The following is a 21,433-nucleotide window of genomic DNA, read 5'->3' as shown; positions in this document are numbered from 1 at the left end:
GAAGCTCTTTTTATACCCAATCATGTTGTCAATTGACCTAATTAGTGTTAATTGGTCTTCCAGCTGTTCGTTATATGCTCAATTTCCTTTTTCCAGCCACTTATTGCTACTTGTCCCAACTTTTTTGGGATTTGTTGACGCCATGAAGTTTTGAAACAACATATTTTTCCCTTAAAATGATACATTCTCTCAGTTTAAACTTTTGATCTGTGATTTGTGTTCTATTCTGAATAAAATATTAGATGTTTGCACCTCCACATCATTGCATTCAGTTTTTATTCACAATTTGTTTAGTGTCCCAACTTTTTTGGAATCCGGTTTGTATGTTAAGCTGACCAGCAAACAAAAGTTAAGTACACTTGGTACATCCCACACATGCATCACATTTTGAAAGAAGAAGCAGGTCTGTCTGGTTTGCAGCAGGAATTGCTTCTTATTGAGAGGCTTGACAAGACATACCTGAAATAAGCCTGATACTCCAGTTACTCAGAAACCAAGCACTTTTCCACCCCTCGGAAAAAGTGCACTTAGAAACTTACTGTTTAAAAAAATTTTCTTACTATATTTACTATATTATATTTACTTGCACAACTGTACAAAAATAACAGGCTTTACAGGCATCAGTGCATTAAAGAGCCTTATCAGAGTCCTCCCCAAAACATGCTTATCTGGCATATTAAACAAACATACAAACTTCAAGGAACACCCCGCCTGATTAGTTCATTGTGCATAGACTGATCAGTATTCAATATTCTATACCTATAAACTAATTAGGATATACATATGGCTTGTGTGTTTGTGTCTTTATATATACAATATGAAATATACACACACACACCCCCATAGAACTGTGCAAAGGTTTCAGGCACCTGGGAAAAATCAGAATTAAAAAGCAATATAACTGGCCAGTATTTGCTTCTAATATGAAATTTCTTGTTTACTTGACCATTTCCAAGCCTGTCCACTTGGCAGCCCAGTATAATTTGTGGTCATCCAATTATACCAGTTTTGGCTAATCAGTGCTTCCTTGAGTTAAATCAGGTGTGCTAGTGATCGAATGTAATACATTTATTTGATGGTTGTGGTTGTCAAACCAAACTTTGTTTTACTAATCAGCTCACAAGATATGAACTACTTTTTTGTGACCTGAATTCTTGTGACTATATGCTTCTTTGCATTTATTCTAATCAAATATGGTGTTTTTACAGGCGAAAACACACTTGCTGACAAGATAAATAGTTTTCAATAATGTGCTCGGGTGCCTAAGACCTTTGCACAGTACTGTATATAAAATTTGCATTGTGTCAGTTTATTTTATGCTGTATATATTTATATCTCTTCAGATTTCTTCACATCTGGTCACAGGACTCTGTCTATTCTTCATCTGATTCCTGCAGCAAAGCCTTCTGTGAACTGGAGGAGTCAGGGTGGCTGGTTTTTCTGAGGCTGATCTCTATATCCGCCCTGTGCCTCTCTCCAAACCTTCTTATGATCCTAAAGAGTGGAAAAATGATTGTGCCTTAAGTCTATATAGGCATTTTATAAAATGCTAAATAATATACAGTAAAGCTCAGTGGTGCAGATAGGCATCTTGAAATATTTGTTCTCTACAAAATGATTTTACACATGCTAGTGTCTACTCACCAATAGACCACACTGTAGTTGATCCCCACAATCAGCAAAGCAACTGCATAATGCCAACAGTAGCACATAGTAATGAACATGATGTTGCCATGGTTCTCCAGGTCCCACTCTTCACCATTCAGAGGATATAACACGAAACCAATCTGGGGTAGGAACAAATTCAGAGTGTTTATATTCATAGTGTGGGGCTTAAATAGCAACTTAAATGAAATGCATTCATATAAGAATTGCTTATTTCAAGGCCACGAGGCTAAATGAAGAACAACATAATTATAACATTGGGAATACCTGATAGAACCAGGTGCCTTGCATAATGGCCAAACTGCTCCTGAACAGCTCAAGCAGAGTGTTGTCTTGCAAGAACACCTCAAGCATTGTGCTGGCTGCCCCACCAAACACAGCCACCAGCAGCAAAGAGTGAATGTGCTGGTCCAGAGGAGGCCGATTATGTACATGGAAATAAAACAGGAACCCTAAAAAAGACCAGGTAAACACAGGTTAAGGGGAAACTATCATTTGACTAAAATTATCTGCCTTTTACATTTTATGAACATTTTATGACAACAGTCCAAAATTACATGCAATAAAATCTGATTGTTAAAATACATTAAATTTAACCCATTAATGTCCATATCAGAATATTTTACATATATTAAATTTCCTAAATTGCCATGCCAGTGGTAATTTACCACTGAAAATCATATTTACACCAAATTTAGGCCTAATCTGCAACTGCGAAACTGCCCCTCCATGTGTCATATTAAATGGTCTTTTTATCACATGGCACTACTTATTTTCAAAAATTTAAAAAAGGATTGAGAATTTTCACTCATTATGAAATATTCACATGACATAAAAAGCTCAAATGATGCAGGAAAAAAAAAATAGGGATACATTTTTTGGTTTGTTTTTTTTAAACAGATTTCTTTGGACAGATATATGAAGAAATGCTATTACTTACACTGCCTTACAATGACACTTTAACACATTAACTGGTTTGTACCTTCTACAAAGAGAGCCACAGACAGGGAGAGGCGGTCAAGCCCTGCTGGGACAGGAAGTGGGGATGAGCTGAGAATGTCAGCAATGCCAGAGATGCCATAGAAGAGGTACATGGTGCTGTGCTGCCAGTTCATCAGCTTCACCCACTCCCCGTTATAAAGGTGACCATGAGGTCCATCTGGCACAAACTGCTCTGCCATGATGCCTGCAACAGGAGGAAATTACATATCTGAAACTACATGTTTCTTACATTGGTCACTTGATCGCTTCATAACCAAAGGCAGTCTATCAAAAACCCAGAACCCAATGCATATGGGTCTGACATCTTCACTCACCAACAAAAGCAAAGAAGGTCTTCAGAACCCCCTCGATAAGGTCTATCCTTTTGAAGAACAGAGGCAGGTTTTTTCTGCTGCCTTGCTGTCTTTTCTGCCAGATGTGTCGCATGGGGTATTTCATAGACCACCACAAGCCAAACAGCAGGAAGAATGTACCAGGCAATGCGTGTCCTTTGAAGTTGGCCATGTTTTAGTCTCAGCCACCAACACTGACTTTAACACAACCCTGAATCAAAAGTGAAATTGGAAAAAAAGTGTTTGGGCATGAAAAGTGGAGCAAGAAGTAGAACAAAACTCCATAAACTAACCACACTGACCACACCACTATACCATCTACCCTTCAAGTGTTTGTAGAGAAAAAAAAAAAAAGATATAGGTCAACACAAAAAGACAACCACAGTCTGTGCTTTTAGTCACGTCCATATTGACAAACTACTGTTCATCAGTTTTAAGTATACAGTCCAAAGCTCTTATCTTGGTGAGTTAGAGTGTACAGATACAGTAGTTCTGATAAATCTGTCCAAGTTTCATGTCATAAAGAGATAAGGATATTGGTCATTGTTATCTTCCACTCCCCACATCTCTCAGGTGTAAATAAATCAAATATGAATATTGTGCATACTGTTTCATTATCACAATGTTGATGATTTCAAGTGATACTTCAATGTATAATTACAATTTTACATTTAATTACTATATATATATATATACATATATATATATATATATACATATATATGTTCTCACTGTCATCTCCATATACCTTGAAAAAATGTAAAATATATATATATATATATATATATATATATACATATGTATGTATGTATACACACACACACACACACACACACACACACACATATATATATATATATATATATATATATATATATATATATATATATATATATATATTATTATTATTATTATTTTTTATTTTTTTTTAGATGTTTTCAAGGTATATGGAGATGACAGTGAGAATTTGCAGCAGTGTTTTGCATTTTTGCTTTTGAATACCACAAACCCTAAACTAAAAAAATTGGCTCTCTTGTTGTGCTGTGCTCTCTCTGTTATGGGCTAAAGCTTCTGTGCCATTACTTTCACCCCGAAAACTGATTTGAATATGGAAATATCAGTAAACTTGCCGGCGGCCATTATTATTCCGCCAGTTTTGCTATGTTTAATGTGTAGCAGTGCTGCGAGTCCCACATCTCACCTCTGTAGACTGCTTTAGCTCTTCTGCTCGTCGCTCACTTTTTACTTTTAGGTCTTCGGAATCAGAGCATCTTCAGGTCAGGAGCTTTGGTGTGTGTGTGTTTTTTTTTTTCGGTCTTCTTTTTCCTACGTCTTCTTTCAGACACGTGGTGATTTGCTCCAACTCATTCCCTGGAAAATCTAACTAGAAAACAACATCGCCATGTTTCACTTCCCAAAGCAAGACGGCGCTTTCTCCACATCTAGATTCTCCTTTAGCTCATTGGATGCTGCCATTTATACTGTCGTAGCTAATCTATTGCTTAATATACACGTTTCCTAATTTGCCATAAATATATACTACAACCTACTGACCACAAAGACGTGTTTTAGTGTTAGTTTCACAAAAGATTACCAATTTCCCCATTTACAACCCACTGAACTACAAAATCTGTGATTGAATATAGTCTGTTGCTGGCTGCTCCATACCTGTGCTGTGCTCCGTGTTGACAGGCTAGAGGAACCGGTGGAGCTCGCTTCTCTTCATTACCTGTTTGTGATGGAAACAGCCAGCCAACCTGTGTCCCTGTGTGTGTTTGTGTGAATAAAGCACAGCCCGCCCTACCTGGGCAGGTGACTATAGCAGGTAAAGGGTTCAGACTAGATCACTGCTTCAGCTTCCTTAACTACAAGGCTGCTTTTCCAGCCCTTCACTAAGGCAATAAACTTCTCAATCAGGTCACCACCAGATCAAGGTGCATTCAGCAGAGCAGATCCGATTTGTTGTAGTTACCCATAGAATACTTAGGGCAGATTTAAAGGACATGTATTTTATTAATCAAATCTTTTAATCAGCCCAATGCATAATATGAAAAACTCTTACTTTTATTAATAATGATGATAATGCCACACCTAATTTCTGACAGAGGCTGGCTAGCGAAAGAGCTTAGTGCATTTTGGGTTAATGTGTAAACCATCCTCACGGAAGTTAACAGACACTGCATGCCATAATGAACAGAAACGGAGGGAACTTTGCTCCCTATCACAAAATGCAATTTTATTGGAGTCACATGGTGTAAGCAGGCCTTGCTGTGCTCCTAATGTGAAATGGACCTGGTGACTTTGCCCTGTTGCACTAATGAGCTCTCAGTGGCTCATTTCTGTCAAGCATCTCGAATCCAGGAACACATCTTTCTTGTCCATGCAAACACAGGAATTTACAAAGTAAACACTGAGCCTAGAATAGCACTCTTCTGCTGAAAAGAAAAGAAGCATGACAACTTATGAAGTTTGTAGTTTAAATATCGCTGCTGTTCTATCTCCAAAAAGGCAACTTAACAGGACAAGGAAAAATGTTCTTATTGGAACTTAGTGGAGAAATGATTTTTTCCCCCAAGTAATTTTGGACCATGTGAGTTGGTCAGTTCACCATGACCTTTAGACATAATATAAAGGCTTTTTCAAATTATGTCAAAAAATGAAAAACAACAACAAAAAAAGGAGGTACAAGGTCATGTCCCAACAGCGACTAGTAGATGTTTTTATCTGTGTAACTGTGGAACAGGATGTCTTCACAAAATGAGACCCACAGGCCTAAAGTTAACCCCTTAAATGGCCAGGACCAAAGTTTTATTACACACTTCTCTGTATAGCTCAGCCAGTTTGCATTGAAGTCCCTGCAGTACTGAGTAATAAGCCTTAGTATGTAATAAGCCTGGGATTCACATTTAAAAAAGATAGTTCTTCAAGGGTTCTTTAGTAAATAAAATGGTTCTACATAGAACCATGAACACTCAAAGAACCCTTTGCATGACGAAAGGGTTCTTTGCATCATGAAAGGGTTCTTCAGGATGATGGAGAATGTGTTCTATATAGAACCTTTTTAAAAAGGGCTCTAAATAGCACCAAAAAGGGTTCTTCTATTGTTGCAGGCTTAACACTGTAACAATACAAGAACCCTTTTTAAAAAGGTTATATTTAGAACCATCTACACATGCTTCTTCAACCTGAAGAACAATTTAGTGATGCAAAGAACCCTTTAATCATGCAAAGTGTTCTTTGAGTGTTTATAGTTCTATATAGATTCATTTTCTTTACCAAAGAACCCTTGAAGAACCATCATTTTTAAGAGTGTTTTAAGGGGTTAAGGTCAAAAATAAGAAGCATAAAGGCAACATCTACATGGAGCGAGTGCTGATTTAAAAAATAGGACCGAACAGCATAATTATTCTACTGAAACACAAAGAAGACATTATATACAACCCAATGGTAGATTAGAACGTTCACATAGCATTTACAGTTCCTTTGGATTATTGGACATTACCCATTAGGATAAGGCTGTTGGACATAGCTGTGTGAGGGCTGGTGTTTTGACAGGAATTTCACAAATGAAATATAACTTCTGAAAATCAAAATGCTTCATCTAAAATTGAAATTAATTCCCAAATGTGATGCAAGTTAATTATAAACAGCTACAAAATGGCACAGAAAATCTTCTTCTCTCTGAAGGGGTTTTCTGAGGAGGGCACAGGAGTCACCAGGGGATCCTCTTTGGCATGAGTTTCGCAATATGACATCAGCTCAGCGGCCGCTTTAGACACCTGTGCAAAGAGAAGACAGCTGGCATAGAATTACAGGAAATACATTGTTTTACAATAAAGTACAATCGCTATTGCTAATCACTACTGTCATCATTGCTATAGCTTATTATCACTTGCTGCTTTCCAAACCTGTTTAGGAACATTAACATTTTCAGTTTTCCGTATTGCAAATACAGATGACATGATGGCACATTTTCCTTTCTGATACCAATACTGAAACCTTGTAAACTGAAACTCATTGATACCAATCTGATATTTTTCTTTAAAAAAGTACAAACTTAAAATGTTTCTAATTGAAGATCTAAAAGTAAGCTATCATGCTCAAACTACTCACTTTACTACACTATAGTCGGAAATACACAGCTAATAACATGACAAAGAGAGTGTGTGATGATTCAGGATAGATTTATTACATGAACGTAGCAGATTTATTCTTTTTTTTTCCCTCTAATATCCGTTCCAGCATTTTCTGCTGATATCGGCCTGATACCCATACATGCCATCTCTAACCGTGAAGAATAAACCTCAGGTGTTGTAGTTTTATCAGTGTTGTTACAGTAGTCATTGAGCTGTTCAGTACAGGACTGATTTCTCACCATCATCCTGTCGATGTTCACCTCCAGTTTTAACTGCTCCACTGTCTTTCGAGCATCTGCAATCTTGGCCATGTTGTTGGACATTGTGCTCTTGTGGAAACTAGCTTAATCAGAGACAGTTCTAATCGGGTGGCTCAGTTTAATTCTGCAATCAGAGATTACAGTAATAATAAGTTAGTAATATAAATATTGGAAGTTTTTTTTACACCATTTAAATATGTCAGCTGCCCTTGTGTGAACTTTTTGCTATAAAAAATGGTACAAAATTACCAAAACATACATTGTTACATTAAAGTTAAAGGGCCCATATCATAATAAAACAAATTTTCCTCACTTATTGAAATGAAAAAGTGTGACTTAGTATGTAAACACTGTTCAAAATGTACAGTTCACTCTGCAGTCAATACAGTGCATATACAGAAACTTGCATGAACAGCTTAATTGTTTTTGTGATGTCACAAAACTCAACGCATCTACACCAGTTTAGCCCCACTTATTTACATTGAAGTTATAAGGAGTGTTTCAATCTGGATTGCTTTTTGAATTAGGCAAAACACAGGGCAGCCAATCAACAAATATTGTCTCAAAAGCACAGTAAGGAAAACAACTTGGTTCATTTTAAGGGATAAAGTGAAGTTGACAAATTATAGAATGTAAAAATGAACTGTGACTGTTTCTGTTACATAAACCCACACAAGTGTCATCAGTGGACCTCAGGGAAAATAAAATACAAGACAAATAAGGGATATGGGTCTCTGGTTTTTCCTCGGTTTTGCATAAATCCTGAATCTTTTGCAGACCAGTGTACAGAGTGCATGTTAGAACAAGTGGACTGAGAGTTAACAGATGCGGAGTTATAGCTGTAGACTGATGCTGCAGTTCTGCTGATGTGTCACAATGAAATGTATTTGAACCCTGTTAATTTGCTAAGATGGTGCCTGATTAGTGTAGCTATTTCACCTATTACTCTTTTGCCCTTCTGTCAGAGGCCGGTCTGCAGCGGAGCAGCTGTAATTGTTTTGGGGAAGACTCTCTGGGTCTCAGCTGGTCGTGCACAGCATGAGGCTCAGTGGGAGAACACAGCACAAGTGCAAGTATCCTCATGAGGCTGTCACTAACCTGCTTAGCATCCCCTGCCTCCGACACTTTCCTTCAGTAACCTCTTATCTTAATTGTAGCTTTAGCTCAAAGTAATGAATAATACATTGCAGCCCAAGATTTGTCAAGACAGATATATTAATACCACTATTGATAGTCTAAAATAAATTCATTTATATGGAGCCAGAACTCTTTGTCATCAGCCATTTATATTTTCATACTGTCTAATTGTTAGAATGTTTTTTTTTTTTCTTTTGTGTTGATTTCACATTTAGCATGAACTTTTGTTTAATCTGTATAACCCAAATTTTTTTCTTTCACTTTTTCATATTTTTACAATTTGCCTGCATGATTATAATCTGATAGCACCACATAAACGCAGGAGCTCCATGAATGTCTGTCGGGAACATGATGCTAGATTTGTTTATGCAATGAGCGAACATTTGAATAAAGTATTGTAAGTATTGTTATGCTACAGCACAATGCATACTTTTGACGCTCATTCATGTATTTCCAAGATAAAAAAATCCACACCTCGGCTCTAAATTCTGTAATAAAAAGCTTTTAAGACTTACCACCAGTTGAACAGTGGGGCTCTGTGTCTGGGATTTCTATCTGTAGAAATGGAGCGTTATTGTTGCTTATACGAAGCACATATTCCCAAGCTTGCAGGAGCAAATGAGGAGACAGTGAGGAGTTAAGTGGAGAGGAGGGGTGGGAAAGGTTGCCTCCTCTCATAATTAGCTTTTATTCCTCCCCCATATTGGGCTGCATAGGTAAGTCCCAGACTTCATGCAGTGTGACCTTCTATTGAGTGTGTCATGCATAGAGAGGTGTTACAGACATCTGGCTGAGGAAAATGTCATTCTGGACTTCATCTTTTTAAATACTAAATATTCTAAAAATGATGTGTTTTGGTGAAGCTGGAAAAGATAATTACTTAAAAATCTTGAAAAATATTTTTTTTTTGTCTTTAAAATGGGGTCTAATAAGTTTATTGCCTTTAACATCTTGTAAATGTAACCTATTGTCTTTACTCCCTTGTAAATGTAACCTGTTGTTTTTATAGACGCTGAAAAATAACTGTCTTCAGTGCATGTTACTAATAGCCTGGGGCTTATGAGAGTCACCAGAGATATACCCAGTGCTGTTTTTCTTCTCTCTGCCGCCAAAAATATTTACCTGGGACCCAAGACTGTAGTGAGAGTGAATCCTAAAAGTGAATCTCCTGCTTTATAAATCTGCATTATAACAGAGATAATAGATATATGGCTTTTTAAAACTAAAGCATTGTGTCTTAGTCTCTGCCAATCAGATTGAGGCCCACTGGCTGCAATGTTTGAAGACAATTAGCCACTAAATGTCCAAAGGATGCTGTTTCAGTTCAGTCAGCACACTTTTAATAGCTCACAACAACAATCAAAGAAAGTAAGGATAAAGTCCCATCCTTCTGTCACTTTCTCAAAGCCTACAGAGCAGTATCTTGGGCAGCACTAGTTGTGCATTTCACTGCGGGGGGCTTGATTTCCACCTCCGGGCTTTAATGTCAGCTGCCTCATTAGCTGCTGTTGTCATTCATTCATTGGTCTACATCACAGCAAGAAGTGCAAGAGTGCCTTCACTCTAATAGGCTATAGAGAGAGAAATGCACATGATTCAGCTTCATCTCTTAGACAGGGGCATAAAGATCCACTGCTCACAGGCATGCAGGTTCAGTCTGATGTGTGTGTTTGGGGGGGGGCATTGATACATCAAGTCAAAAGTTAATCTAGATGACAAAGTATACCAGCAGTTTGAATTAACATATTGTCATATTTAGTCATGTGCAAATGTTTGGGCGCCCCTGGTGGCAGCTGGTCCTTTTTTTGTTTGTTTGTTTTTTGTTTTTGTTCCAATAAATTCTTCTCTGAGCCACATGTTGTGATAAAAATTCTTGAAATATACTTTGATAATAATAAATGTGACAAAAAGAAAAAGAAGGGACTACAAATTAATGTAACATCATAAGTCAATGAATGTTTATAGTATGGTTAGGGTTAGGTTAGGGTTAGTTAGTAATTTGTAAGTGTTTGTAAGGGCATAGATGTTACAAACAGTTCAGTTGTGCAAAAACTAGGTCACAACACAGGAGCATCAGACTTCTGTTGTTCATGACATGCAAGACTCAAACTCGTTGATTCGCTCAAAATCTTCAGAGTAAATATAGAAACAGTAGACAATAGTGCTACACAGTTGCCACACCTTTCTCCTACTCTTCAGAGTGTGTCTTTATTCCTGCAACCATATGTGATTTTAGTTCACAGCGATAGCTTAAAATGCTTGGTGTGGGAGATTTTATGGAGTCATGTAAGTATGTTAGCAGGATCAACCCCGTTTCCAAAAAACTTGGAATTCTGTGCAAAATGTAAATAAAAACAGAATGCAATGATGTGCAAATCATAAATATTATATTTAACTGAAACTATGACAAGGACAACATATTAAATGTTAAACCTGAGAAATTGTATTGTTTTTTTGAAAAATATTTGCTCATTTTGAATTTGATGCCAGCAACATGTTTCAAAAAAGTTGGCAGGTTCATGTTTGCCACTGTGTTGCTCACTCTGTTTTTGACTTCGTTTGGGAACTGACGAGACCAATTGCTGTACTTTAGAAAGTGAAATGTTTTCATATTCTTGTTTAATATAGGATTCAGTTGCTCAACAGTTCGGAGTCTCCTTTGTTGTATTTTTCGTTTCATAATGTGCCAAATGTTTTCAGTGGCTGACAGGTCTGGACTGCAGGCAGGTCAGTTTAGCACCTGGACTATTTTACTACATAGCCATGCTGTTGTTATACGTGCAAAATGTGTTTTGGCCTTGTCTTGGCAGCATGTTGTTTCAAAACCTGTAGCATTAATGGTGCCTCCCCTCTTTAGCCCAGAGGACGCAGCATGATTTCCAAAAGGAATTTCAATTCACAGAACACTTTTCCACTTTCCAGTCCATCTAAAAAGCCCAGAGAAGGCGCCAGCATTTCTGGATCCTGTTTATATATGTGTTTTTTTCTCTGCATGGTAGAGTTTTAACTCACATTTGTGAATGCAGTGGCAAACTGTGTTCACAGATAATGGTTTTCTGAAGTGTTCCTGAGCCCATGCAGTGATTTCCACTACAGAATTATGTTGTGTTTTTACTGTAATGCTGTCTGAGGGCCCAAAGATTACAGCCATCCAGGACTGTTTTTTTGCCCCTTGCACACAGAGATTTCTCTGGGTTCTCTGAATCTTTTAATGATATTATGTACCGTAGCTGATGAGATTTTTGCTATTTTACAGTGAGAAACATTCTTGAATTGTTGCACTATTTGTCTGCGTAGTCTTTCACAGAGTGGTGAACCCCTCCCCATCACTCAGCCTCTCTGAGGTGCTCTTTTTATCTTGTTACTGACCTGTTGTCAGTTATCCTAGTTAGTTGTAAATGTTCCACCAGATGTTTGTTTTTTTAAGTACACCACTTTACCACTTTTTTTAAATGTGTTGCTGGCATCAAATTCAAAATGGGCATATAATTTTCAAAAACATTACATTTTCTTAGTTTCAACATTTAATGTTGACTTGGTACTATTTTTATTTCTGTTTTTATTTACATGTTGCACAGTTTTTTGGAAATGGGGTTGTAGATTATGTATCTTCTGTGACAGTCATCCCGTGGTCCCTCAAGTCTATCTCACATTTAAAAAACAGTGGGAGGGGCACGTCCCACTTGTTTCCCCATTTATTTTCCACCAGTGACTTTTCATATCAAAAATACAGTGCTACCTTGCTACACCTGGAATACTACAAACATTTTGTCTTTTTAAGAAGGGTTTCTATAAAACATTACTGTTTGAGCATTCAGCTGACATGTTGTTGAACTTAGCTTAGGCAATGCTAAGAAACAGATTTTGAAATAAAACATCAGAAACTTTTCTTTACAGTTGCTGAATACTGTTTTATTCAATTGATGAACAAATTCAGTTTAGTACAGTAAGACTGCAGACGAGTTGATTTTTTCAATGGACAACTGAATTGAATTAATCAATCCAGGGCATTTCAGTTTTACAGATTGTGTTTTTGTGAGTTTGATTTCTGTGACAACATCTAGATTCACAGCTGTTGATTTCAGTCTCACTTCCTCTAGCACACGCAGTAGTATGCAGAGATGCTGTTGTCCCAGTCTCCGAACAGGCCCTGCGACACTTCTTTCAGGCGGTACTGAATGCCAGAAGAAAACTTCTTCTTGTTTCCGTTCTTCTTGATACGAGACCACACTGTCAGGCTGCACGACTTGTTCACCACCAGAGAGGACACGCGGTTATTCCAGCGCCATGGGATGATGGGGACGTCGTCATTGGGATAGATGTCAAGGAACTCTCCTCCACAGCTTTGGTCGTAGTAGTAGTTACTGTCCTCAAACAGGCGAGCGCACAGCTTGGTGCCTTCGGCATCTTTCAGGGTGCTCGGCTCTGGGCACTGAGCTTCCGAGCCCAGGAGGCACATAGCACAAAGGAGGAGAGCAGCTGATACCTTCATGACTTCAGTCTCCCGAGCAAACAAGGCTGCAGCAGGTTACTGAATGTGGCAGTATATATACAGAGCTGTTCTTTGCAACTGGTCAATGTGTGAATGTCCACATAAGCCAACAGATGGCATGAAGGTTATTTATGGGAATTTCAACACACTGTTCAATTTCCCCGTCAATCAGACAAACTGGATAATCAAACAAAATACTTCAAGTATGTACAATATTGTGTTGACTGTACTTATTAACAAATTGTAGATAAACAGTTTATTACTCTGTTTTTTATCGCTATAATTGTCGATTATTTGATTATTTTTGTTCTAACAGAGAACCATATAGTGATATACAGTTGGATTCATGTTTTTTAAATAGGCAACTGATTTTTCATTTAAAATGCCAATTTTGCTCATTTTTTTCTCATTAAAGAACAAAAGAATTTATTAATGTTGTGACTTTGATTAATAGAAAATATATTTGTTTCTTTTTGGGGTTAGGTGGGGTGGTCTGTGCGTGGGTGGATCATGTTACCTTTCTCAGAATACATAAACTAAAGAAAAGAACCTCTCTTTACTTAATCCATCATACTGTCATATGTAAAAAAGTTCAAGCACCCCTTGTCAAATTGCATGTTTTGTTAATTTATAATTATATATATATATATATATATATATATATATATATAGAGAGAGAGAGAGAGAGAGAGAGAGAGAGAGATAGATGGATGGATAGATAGTGTGTTCTATAGATGATGTGTTAACTTATTTGGACTTAGAGAATCAACAAAACTTGTAATTTGACCAGGGTGTCCAGACTTTTGCATATGACTGTATATGCTCTCCCATTTGAGGGATATGCCAGATTTGATATTCGGATTTTTTCTTTTTGGTTAAGATATTAGGCAGGTCTGATGAGCTGATAGTGATCTATCTATCTATCTATCTATCTATCTATCTATCTATCTATCTATCTATCTATGTATCTATCTATCTATCTATCTATCTATCATGATGAGGAAGTTCCAACACACATTACACATGAAATCACCACAGAGTGAGAAGGCTGCCAGTTTTGACTTAATCACAATGCCTTACTGCAGTGATAGTTATGTGGTTGTATCAGTGTAGTGTTATCAGTATTGTGCACTAATCTGTAACCTATTGCAAGTCACTACAGCACGTCTGAGGGGTGAAGTAACTCCTACCTTGATGCCTCTCAGAGCCACCTGCAGAAGTTCTCAGCTGTGACTGCAGAAAATGAGAAAAGGTGGGGCTGTGAAAAAAAGTCTGCACGGTAAAACCTTGTGGTTGATACAGCCTCCACGGTCTCTATTTATAACTGCTGATCTGGTGCTTTGCTCTGTGCAATAGACTTTTCTGGCACTTAAGTGCCTTGAAACCTTCAAAATCAAATTTAGTCCTGCAAGGACAAGGCAAATGCTCAACAACATTTAGAACTTTTTTCCTTTTGTCTTTCCGAGGCCAGGACTTGGTCAGTTTTCACGTCCTCCACGTTGCAGGGCTCACAGATAAATTGCCAGGCGTGGAAAAAGCACAGAGAAGGTGTGCTTAGGTGAAAGTATGGGCACTGTGTCAAATCTTCTGAGTTAAAGGTGGAAGTATGGAGCCAGAAATGTACTTGTGAAAGTAAAAATGTATCAAGACTTACACATACTGTAATATATACAATTTAAAAGTAAATGTTTTAACAGATATAATTGAAAGTTTTATTTTATTTTTATTAGTATGTGAGGCAGTGGTGAGTGCTGGTCCTCACAAAGTCTAGTTAGCGTATTGTGGGTCATATCATTTTACACTGATATGAATTTGGTTGGATTTTTTAATAAAACAAAACATTCAATTGATTGACAAGAGAAAAACAGTTTAGTAATTGAGTAAAAGTTTCATCTTCAATAATGCTCGAGCAAATTTACAAATCTTCCAAAATAATACTTAAGCATAATAACAAAGTACAATTACTCAAGTATTACCATTCAGGGATTCAGGGACAACATTACATAAATTTCCAGCCAAACAAAGTGCCAAAGCAGGGTCGGTCTACAGATCTATCAAACGAAGGTGCTGAATCTGCTTTGCTCTTTTTTTGGACCAAACTAACTACCAAATGCATAACCTAAAATCTTTAACAGAAAAATGAACATCTGACCTCAGATCAGTGTAGACCATAGATACACGTATCTAGATGCCGCTTTGGGTCCAGTCAGGCACGTCAACGGCGCCGCCATTTTAGGGCGGTCAACATCGCTGCTGGACTGCATTCAGTACCATTACCTAGCGACAGTTCAAGTAAGACACTGTCAAAAATTATAACCTACTGTTTTAAGAATACTGCACTCAGAAAGCGGGATAAGATTACATAACGGTGTGATGCGTATTGTGTGTGTGATGTTCATGTGTAGATATGGCCATGTGGTTAACGAGGCACAGAGAACCTGTTGATGTGATTGTTTTCCCTCTGGTTTTATATTAAGCTTATTTCATTTAATTGTCTGTTCAGGGGATCTTAACTTTATGTAGTAGTTATAACTAATATATTTATTTACAATGATGTTTAATGCTTTGTAGCTAGGTAAATTATAGTATTCCTTAATCTGTGTAGATATTCATAATAGATTAACATTAGCACCTTACACGAAGCTGAAGTTAGCTTCTTATTTGACAGCTTTTTGTTCGCATTTCCACCATAAATGATGCATCACCAGCATCTTGTTCGAATTTTCCTGTTCCATCTTAAATGGTGCAGCTTCAGGCACCACAAAATGACTGCCATTTAAGGGGGAACGGGAAAACTCAAACAAGAGGCTGGCGAATAGGAAGCCAACTTCAGCTTCGTCCTTCTTACTGTGTTTTGGGGGTTTGTTTTATTTTTATGTGTATTACGATTAGAAGTGATTCACACACTGATGGATTTGCTAATATGTGTGACATTATGTTTCTACCGGAGCTCGCGCTGAACTCGGTTTGTAACGTCAGGTGCAGTCTCAGTACTTTCCTGCTGGTCCGGACGGCTAATTAGCACGATCACTTAATAAAGAAATAAAACCTACCGAGAGGAGTCCGAGCAGCCTATATTAATCTATGTCTGAGGATTATAACAAAACAAATTTGGTGGAAATCGGTTCTGTAATAAGGGAGTTGTGGCTGATCCCTGGTGATGCTACAGCCATCCGTAGCCGGGAGTCCGAGAGAGCACAATTGGCCTCGCTCTTTCTGGATGGGTAGGATGGCCCCTCCTTCTCCCCCCATCACTCAGCGCGATGCTAGTCAGCGCAGGCGTCTGTTAGCTGACGTAACAGATCTGGCGGTTGGCGCTTTCCTCCGAGCGCGTTCGGCTGTCCAGTGACGTTGCGTGAGCGGCAGTTCGAAAAGAAGCGGTGGTTGGCTTCACAGGTCTCGGAGGAAACCTGTGTTAGCCTTCACCCTCCTAGCGTTGATAGCATCGTGTGATTGGGGGAGTCCTAACTAGCGGGTGGAATTGGAGACGACTAAATTGGGGAGAAAATCGGGTAAAAAATTAAAATAATAATAATAATAATAATAATAATAATAATAATAATAATAATAATAAAAGGAATTTTGTTGCAGTTACTCTGTTAGCTACATGTTTGATGTCGACCAACCGATGACATAATTAAGAGTGCAGCAAACACACGTTTATTTTATTTTTTCTTTCTTGTAATCTAGCAGTTTTATTTTATTTTATTTTATTTTATTTTATTTTATTTTATTTTATTTTATTTTATTTTATTTTATTTTATTTTATTTTATTTTATTTTATTTTATTTTATTTTATTTTATTTTATTTTATTTTATTTTATTTTGAAGGCCCAATGGTAGTTAGAGGAAGTTTCGTCAGTGTGACGTCGTTCCGTTCGTTCTGCGTTGTGGCGGGTTTTCTGCTACTGAGGGAAAGATGGACGTGGATATGAAAGAGGCTGATGGCGAACAAATCCAGCCAGACACGCAGAATAAAAAGGAAGATGTTGTCTCAAAGCCAGCGACGAGTACTTACGAACTACCATGGTACTGACAGTGATTATTTCGACGTTGCTAACGTGTCCAACGTGCAAAAAATAAACAAAGCAAGAAAGCCGTAACGTTAGCCTGTAGCCTGCAGTGCTGTGGGTGAATTTTAGTAGATTTGGAACGAAATTCAGTGTTTGTGCTCCTAAAATAGCTGCGGTTTGATTAAGTAGCACATCCCTGCAAACGCATTGTATCGTATGTTCATCACGCTAGGTAACTATCTAGTTAGGTAGTTAATTAACGCTAACTAACTAGTTAGCTTGCTAGGTGAACTCAACAAATGATTCAAGGTTTTTAAAATGTTTTTAATGTTTGTCTTATGCACAGTAAAAAGGCAGTTACACTGTACAATGAAATTCTTAAAATTTCTTTGCTAATCTTCCTTTCACAAAAAATAGATAGACATAAATGAGTGAACATAGGTTAGTATTTTGACTACCGTGTGCCAACGTTAGTAGTGTGTTTACTGTGAGGGTCAGTCATGTTTTTTTTTTTTAGGGTTGAAAAATACAGACCTATGAAGTTGAATGAAATTGTTGGAAATGAGGAAACTGTCAGCAGACTGGAGGTAACAAAACCACAATAATTAACATTACCATCTCATCTGAAATGTGCATGAGTAACGTTAGATATACTTAAGATATATATAACGTAAAGATAGCTCACAGCTTCTTTTAAACTCTGACGTTGAAACAGGTGTTTGCCAGGGAGGGCAATGTACCCAACATAATCATTGCTGTAAGTAACATAGCTTATATTTTACTTTACTAATAACTGAAATTGAATAGTTAACTGCTTTGTTATAATATATCTGACAGTCAGAATCGTATCTGCTGGTAGGGTCCCCCAGGCACTGGAAAAACAACAAGCATTTTATGTTTGGCAAGAGCTCTTCTTGGCCCAGCAATGAAGGATGCTGTGCTTGAACTGAATGCCTCAAATGACAGGTAAAAACTGTGTGATTTATATTACAGCAGTTTTAACCTGTTATTGAAAGTATAAACTGTGTAAAATGTGTATAAAATTAGTAGAAAATCAACAGCCTTTTTTGATAAACAGCTATAGAATCACCGAACATGTGACCACACACAAATCTGTAACAATGTAACTTAAGCCATTTATACTTCACTGTGCATGTTTTACTTCTGACAAGGTAACTAAGTTTTCAGTTCTGTCTGCTCTGCTTTCAGTTCATCAAAAAAATGTTATATACAGAAGTATATAGAGGACAGAACCAAACTTTGAGAATTTTGACAGCGTGTTTATGATGGAATTATTTGTGTTATTTAACTTTGCAAATTCACTTTGCTTATATTTCACGAATATCAAGATTGCTTGTTGTCATTGTTTGCTTACAAAGATGTGCTGTTAATCTTGGTATTACTTGCATGTACACATACCTCCATCATAATTAAAATTAACTTATTAAAACCTTTGGTTTCGTTCATGCACCACACAACAATTTGCCAGAGATATTGATAAACTTAAGATTGCAGAAAAATATCTTGAATAAAGTTGGAGTTTGTTCTCACTCTGCAGATTCTATTTGCATCAAAATTTGGTGCACCTGAATGTGAATGAAAACAGCAAACTTTATATTGGCACTGTTTTTTAATTTATTTCAGAGGTATCGATGTTGTCAGAAACAAGATAAAGATGTTTGCCCAGCAAAAAGTTACTCTCCCCAAAGGGCGTCACAAAATCATAATTCTGGATGAAGCTGACAGGTAACCAATACATAATGCTACTGTATGTTGATTTGTATGCTGCCAGTGTTTATATTTAAATGTGCATAAGTAAAAGATGCTTACCTGTGACCTTTTAAAAATAAGCATGACAGATGGAGCTCAGCAGGCTCTGAGAAGAACTATGGAGATCTATTCAAAGACCACTAGATTTGCCCTGGCCTGCAATGCGTCAGACAAGATTATCGGTGAGTACAGCCTTAACTATGATGTGTAAAACTGACTATACTACTATAATGTTCTTAAAAAACAAAAATTGAATCTTGTAATCTGTTCCCTTAGAGCCCATTCAGTCCCGCTGTGCAGTGCTGCGCTACAGTAAGTTGAGGGATGAGCAGATCATGATGCGGCTGATGGAGGTGGTGGAGAAAGAGAACCTGCACACCACCAATGATGGCTTGGAGGCCATTATCTTCACTGCCCAAGGAGATATGAGACAGGTCAGTCTTGGCCAGTTCCTGAGATTAATATTTGTTGAATAGTATTTAGTTTATATCGTTTACACAATATTCACTGTGTATTTGTAGGCACTGAACAACTTGCAGTCTACAAATTCTGGATTTGGTTTTATCAACAGTGAAAATGTATTCAAGGTTGGTCTCAGCTTCTCTACCCTTTCACCTTCACCACATTTGTTATATCTGGGCAGGGGTTGGTATTTGGATATGTACAAAGTGTCAGAGCCTCATTAATGGGATGCTGGCATTGATGACATCTGTTTCTCTTTAGGTATGTGATGAGCCACACCCTTTGCTGGTAAAAAACATGCTCGAACACTGTGTCAACGCTAATATCGACGAAGCTTACAAGGTATCACTGATTGTGTAATAAAAATAATAAAATGCACTTTCTGAAAATGTCAATCATATAAACATATTCATCACATGTATGTTCTCATTCAACAGATCATTGAACAGCTTTGGTCTCTTGGCTATTCTCCTGAGGACATAATAGGGAACATCTTCAGAGTGTGTAAAACCTTCCAAATGCCAGAGTACTTGAAACTGGAGTATATCAAGGTAAGGGGCATAGTTTTGACTGTTGAATTGCAGTGTCAGATTTTTTACATGGACTTTCAATGCAGTTCGGATTGGTAAGCGCTTATTGATTTGTTTAATCAAAATAATGATAAAACGTGACTGATGTGTGATTTATGTTTTGTCATTCAAAAAGGTAGTTTGTGACATTTTCTTTTTTTTTGGTTCTTTACATAATAAATAAATGCAAAAATAGCATTGAGAAATTGTGTTATTGATGGAGAAGAGCAGGTTAAATGGGAAAAAATAGCAACTATTTCATGAGCCTTGAAAGATCAAGGGGTGTTTTTTGCCCTCTACAGCTGATTCTCATGGCCAGTTTCGACCTCTATTGTCAAGTTTGGCCAAATAACATTTAGTAGGCCATGAAAAACATTATCAACAGTTACATTTTAACTTAATTAAATAATTTCATTGCAACAGTTACTCTATAAGTATTTGCTATAAAACTGATCTATTATGAGGTTAGTAAAGCTGTTCTTCATTGCAGCTGCCGTTGGCCTACAGAAACTGCAGAACATAGCCAATGTTCCATTTTTATGGGTTTTATTATCCAGCCAGTCCATCGTCCATGAAGTTTTCACTGTATGAAGTTTCACTTGATGTACTAATGGTTTCAGGTGTTGGCGCAGGGCTCGTTGTGGTGTTGAGTAGGCTGATTCTCCACTGATGTAAATCAAAAATTGTATATAATGAAATGTCAATGAATGATCCAGTCACTTTTTAAAAATATTGTTTAAAATAAAAGTGGGAACATTTTTGCCTGAAGCCCTCGTTTATTTTTCCTACTGCAGTACTGTTTGAGTAAAGAAACTCATATCAAGTCTCATTTCTTTTCATGAAGTCTGTCTGATCTTTACTAACCACAAAAATGTGAGCATATTCAACCGCATCTATGAAGTTCCGATTTGGTCTGCATCGATATCCTGTCATGTAGCTAATCACCTGCCTATAGCATGTCTAAGCACAAGAATTTGATTGTGTAATTAAGGAAAGCAAATCTGAATTGAGCGTTTTAGCCTACAATTTAACCAAATCCTGAAAACAGATGCATTTTTTTTGCCAAAAAAAAACTTCAGTTGTACCTTTTGTGTTTTTATATTTGTTGTAAATAGTACTTGTTTTTTTACTTGATATGAATGTTCATAGTGTCAACAGGTGCACCAAGTCTCGTTTAGTGTATCTGCTTGATTCTTTTCCTAACATGCTGAAATGTGATTTGTATCTTTCTCAGGAGATTGGCTACACACACATGAAGATAGCGGAAGGAGTAAACTCCCTTTTGCAAATGGCTGGACTCCTAGGGCGACTCTGCAGTAAGACTGCTGCACCCGATGCCAGCTAAAGCTTAACAAGTATTCAAGGCTTCTTAGCCTTCCTGTGCTTAATATCTGCAAGCAAAAGCATTTGTAGAGATACCTTTACTTGTAAATACTTTTGAAAATCATTAATAAAAAAAAAACTACTTTTTCAGTTGTTTGTCACCAGTTGTTGTGAGATTAGTTTTGAAGTTGTTTTTTTATGAAGGACACAGAGAATTCCTGGGTTCTCAATTGATTTAACCCATTTCGCTCAGCCTCAGTGCTGTGTACTCA

General features: G+C 37.3%; 4 protein-coding genes across 5 annotated transcripts; 1 reads left to right on the top strand and 3 right to left on the bottom strand.

The window, feature by feature from the left end:
* Positions 1-259: 259 nt before the first annotated feature.
* On the bottom strand, positions 260-4,852 carry tmem45b (transmembrane protein 45B). Of its 2 annotated transcripts, none has more exons than XM_036588755.1 (7): positions 4,668-4,852; positions 4,201-4,383; positions 2,982-3,210; positions 2,648-2,851; positions 1,933-2,117; positions 1,645-1,787; positions 260-1,494 (listed from the first exon to the last, which is right to left on the bottom strand). In XM_036588755.1, the coding sequence occupies exons 3-7, from the start codon at positions 3,169-3,171 to the stop codon at positions 1,374-1,376; spliced, it is 843 nt and encodes a 280-aa protein (XP_036444648.1). In that variant the 5' UTR covers positions 3,172-3,210; positions 4,201-4,383; positions 4,668-4,852; the 3' UTR covers positions 260-1,373. The 2 variants fall into 2 exon arrangements, with proteins under 2 accessions (XP_036444648.1, XP_036444649.1); XM_036588756.1 differs by having other exon boundaries at positions 4,201-4,379.
* A 1,479-nt stretch (positions 4,853-6,331) lies between these two features.
* gng8 (guanine nucleotide binding protein (G protein), gamma 8) lies at positions 6,332-9,155 on the bottom strand. The gene is made up of 3 exons (XM_036588357.1): positions 9,048-9,155; positions 7,375-7,519; positions 6,332-6,778 (listed from the first exon to the last, which is right to left on the bottom strand). The coding sequence occupies exons 2-3, from the start codon at positions 7,456-7,458 to the stop codon at positions 6,650-6,652; spliced, it is 213 nt and encodes a 70-aa protein (XP_036444250.1). The 5' UTR covers positions 7,459-7,519; positions 9,048-9,155; the 3' UTR covers positions 6,332-6,649.
* Positions 9,156-12,422: 3,267 nt separating this feature from the next.
* LOC118820606 (syncollin-like) lies at positions 12,423-13,068 on the bottom strand. The gene has a single exon (XM_036588983.1). The coding sequence runs from the start codon at positions 13,022-13,024 to the stop codon at positions 12,629-12,631; it is 396 nt and encodes a 131-aa protein (XP_036444876.1). The 5' UTR covers positions 13,025-13,068; the 3' UTR covers positions 12,423-12,628.
* A 3,773-nt stretch (positions 13,069-16,841) lies between these two features.
* On the top strand, positions 16,842-21,312 carry rfc2 (replication factor C (activator 1) 2). Its single transcript, XM_036588730.1, has 11 exons — positions 16,842-17,053; positions 17,555-17,624; positions 17,753-17,794; positions 17,897-18,003; positions 18,682-18,783; positions 18,889-18,989; positions 19,084-19,241; positions 19,329-19,394; positions 19,531-19,611; positions 19,707-19,820; positions 21,073-21,312. Exons 1-11 carry the CDS (start codon positions 16,944-16,946, stop codon positions 21,181-21,183), a joined length of 1,062 nt encoding a protein of 353 aa, XP_036444623.1. The 5' UTR covers positions 16,842-16,943; the 3' UTR covers positions 21,184-21,312.
* Positions 21,313-21,433: the final 121 nt, after the last annotated feature.

This window comes from Colossoma macropomum, unplaced genomic scaffold (assembly GCF_904425465.1).
Source record: "Colossoma macropomum unplaced genomic scaffold, Colossoma_macropomum, whole genome shotgun sequence".
Classification (NCBI taxonomy): domain Eukaryota; kingdom Metazoa; phylum Chordata; class Actinopteri; order Characiformes; family Serrasalmidae; genus Colossoma; species Colossoma macropomum.
Note: the sequence above shows the minus strand (reverse complement) of the source record. Positions and strands in the feature narration are given on the sequence as shown.

Coding starts and splice junctions, on each gene's coding strand:
- tmem45b (XM_036588755.1), bottom strand. CDS start 3,171: ATGGCCAACTTCAAAGGACACGCATTGCCTGGTACATTCTTCCTGCTG. Junction 1,788..1,932: donor AAGGCACCTGGTTCTATCAG/GTATTCCCAATG, acceptor TTCCTACCCCAG/ATTGGTTTCGTGTTATATCC. Junction 1,495..1,644: donor AACTACAGTGTGGTCTATTG/GTGAGTAGACAC, acceptor TCCACTCTTTAG/GATCATAAGAAGGTTTGGAG.
- gng8 (XM_036588357.1), bottom strand. CDS start 7,458: ATGTCCAACAACATGGCCAAGATTGCAGATGCTCGAAAGACAGTGGAG. Junction 6,779..7,374: donor TGAACATCGACAGGATGATG/GTGAGAAATCAG, acceptor CTCTTTGCACAG/GTGTCTAAAGCGGCCGCTGA.
- LOC118820606 (XM_036588983.1), bottom strand. CDS start 13,024: ATGAAGGTATCAGCTGCTCTCCTCCTTTGTGCTATGTGCCTCCTGGGC.
- rfc2 (XM_036588730.1), top strand. CDS start 16,944: ATGGACGTGGATATGAAAGAGGCTGATGGCGAACAAATCCAGCCAGAC. Junction 19,612..19,706: donor ATATCGACGAAGCTTACAAG/GTATCACTGATT, acceptor CTCATTCAACAG/ATCATTGAACAGCTTTGGTC. Junction 19,821..21,072: donor TGAAACTGGAGTATATCAAG/GTAAGGGGCATA, acceptor TATCTTTCTCAG/GAGATTGGCTACACACACAT.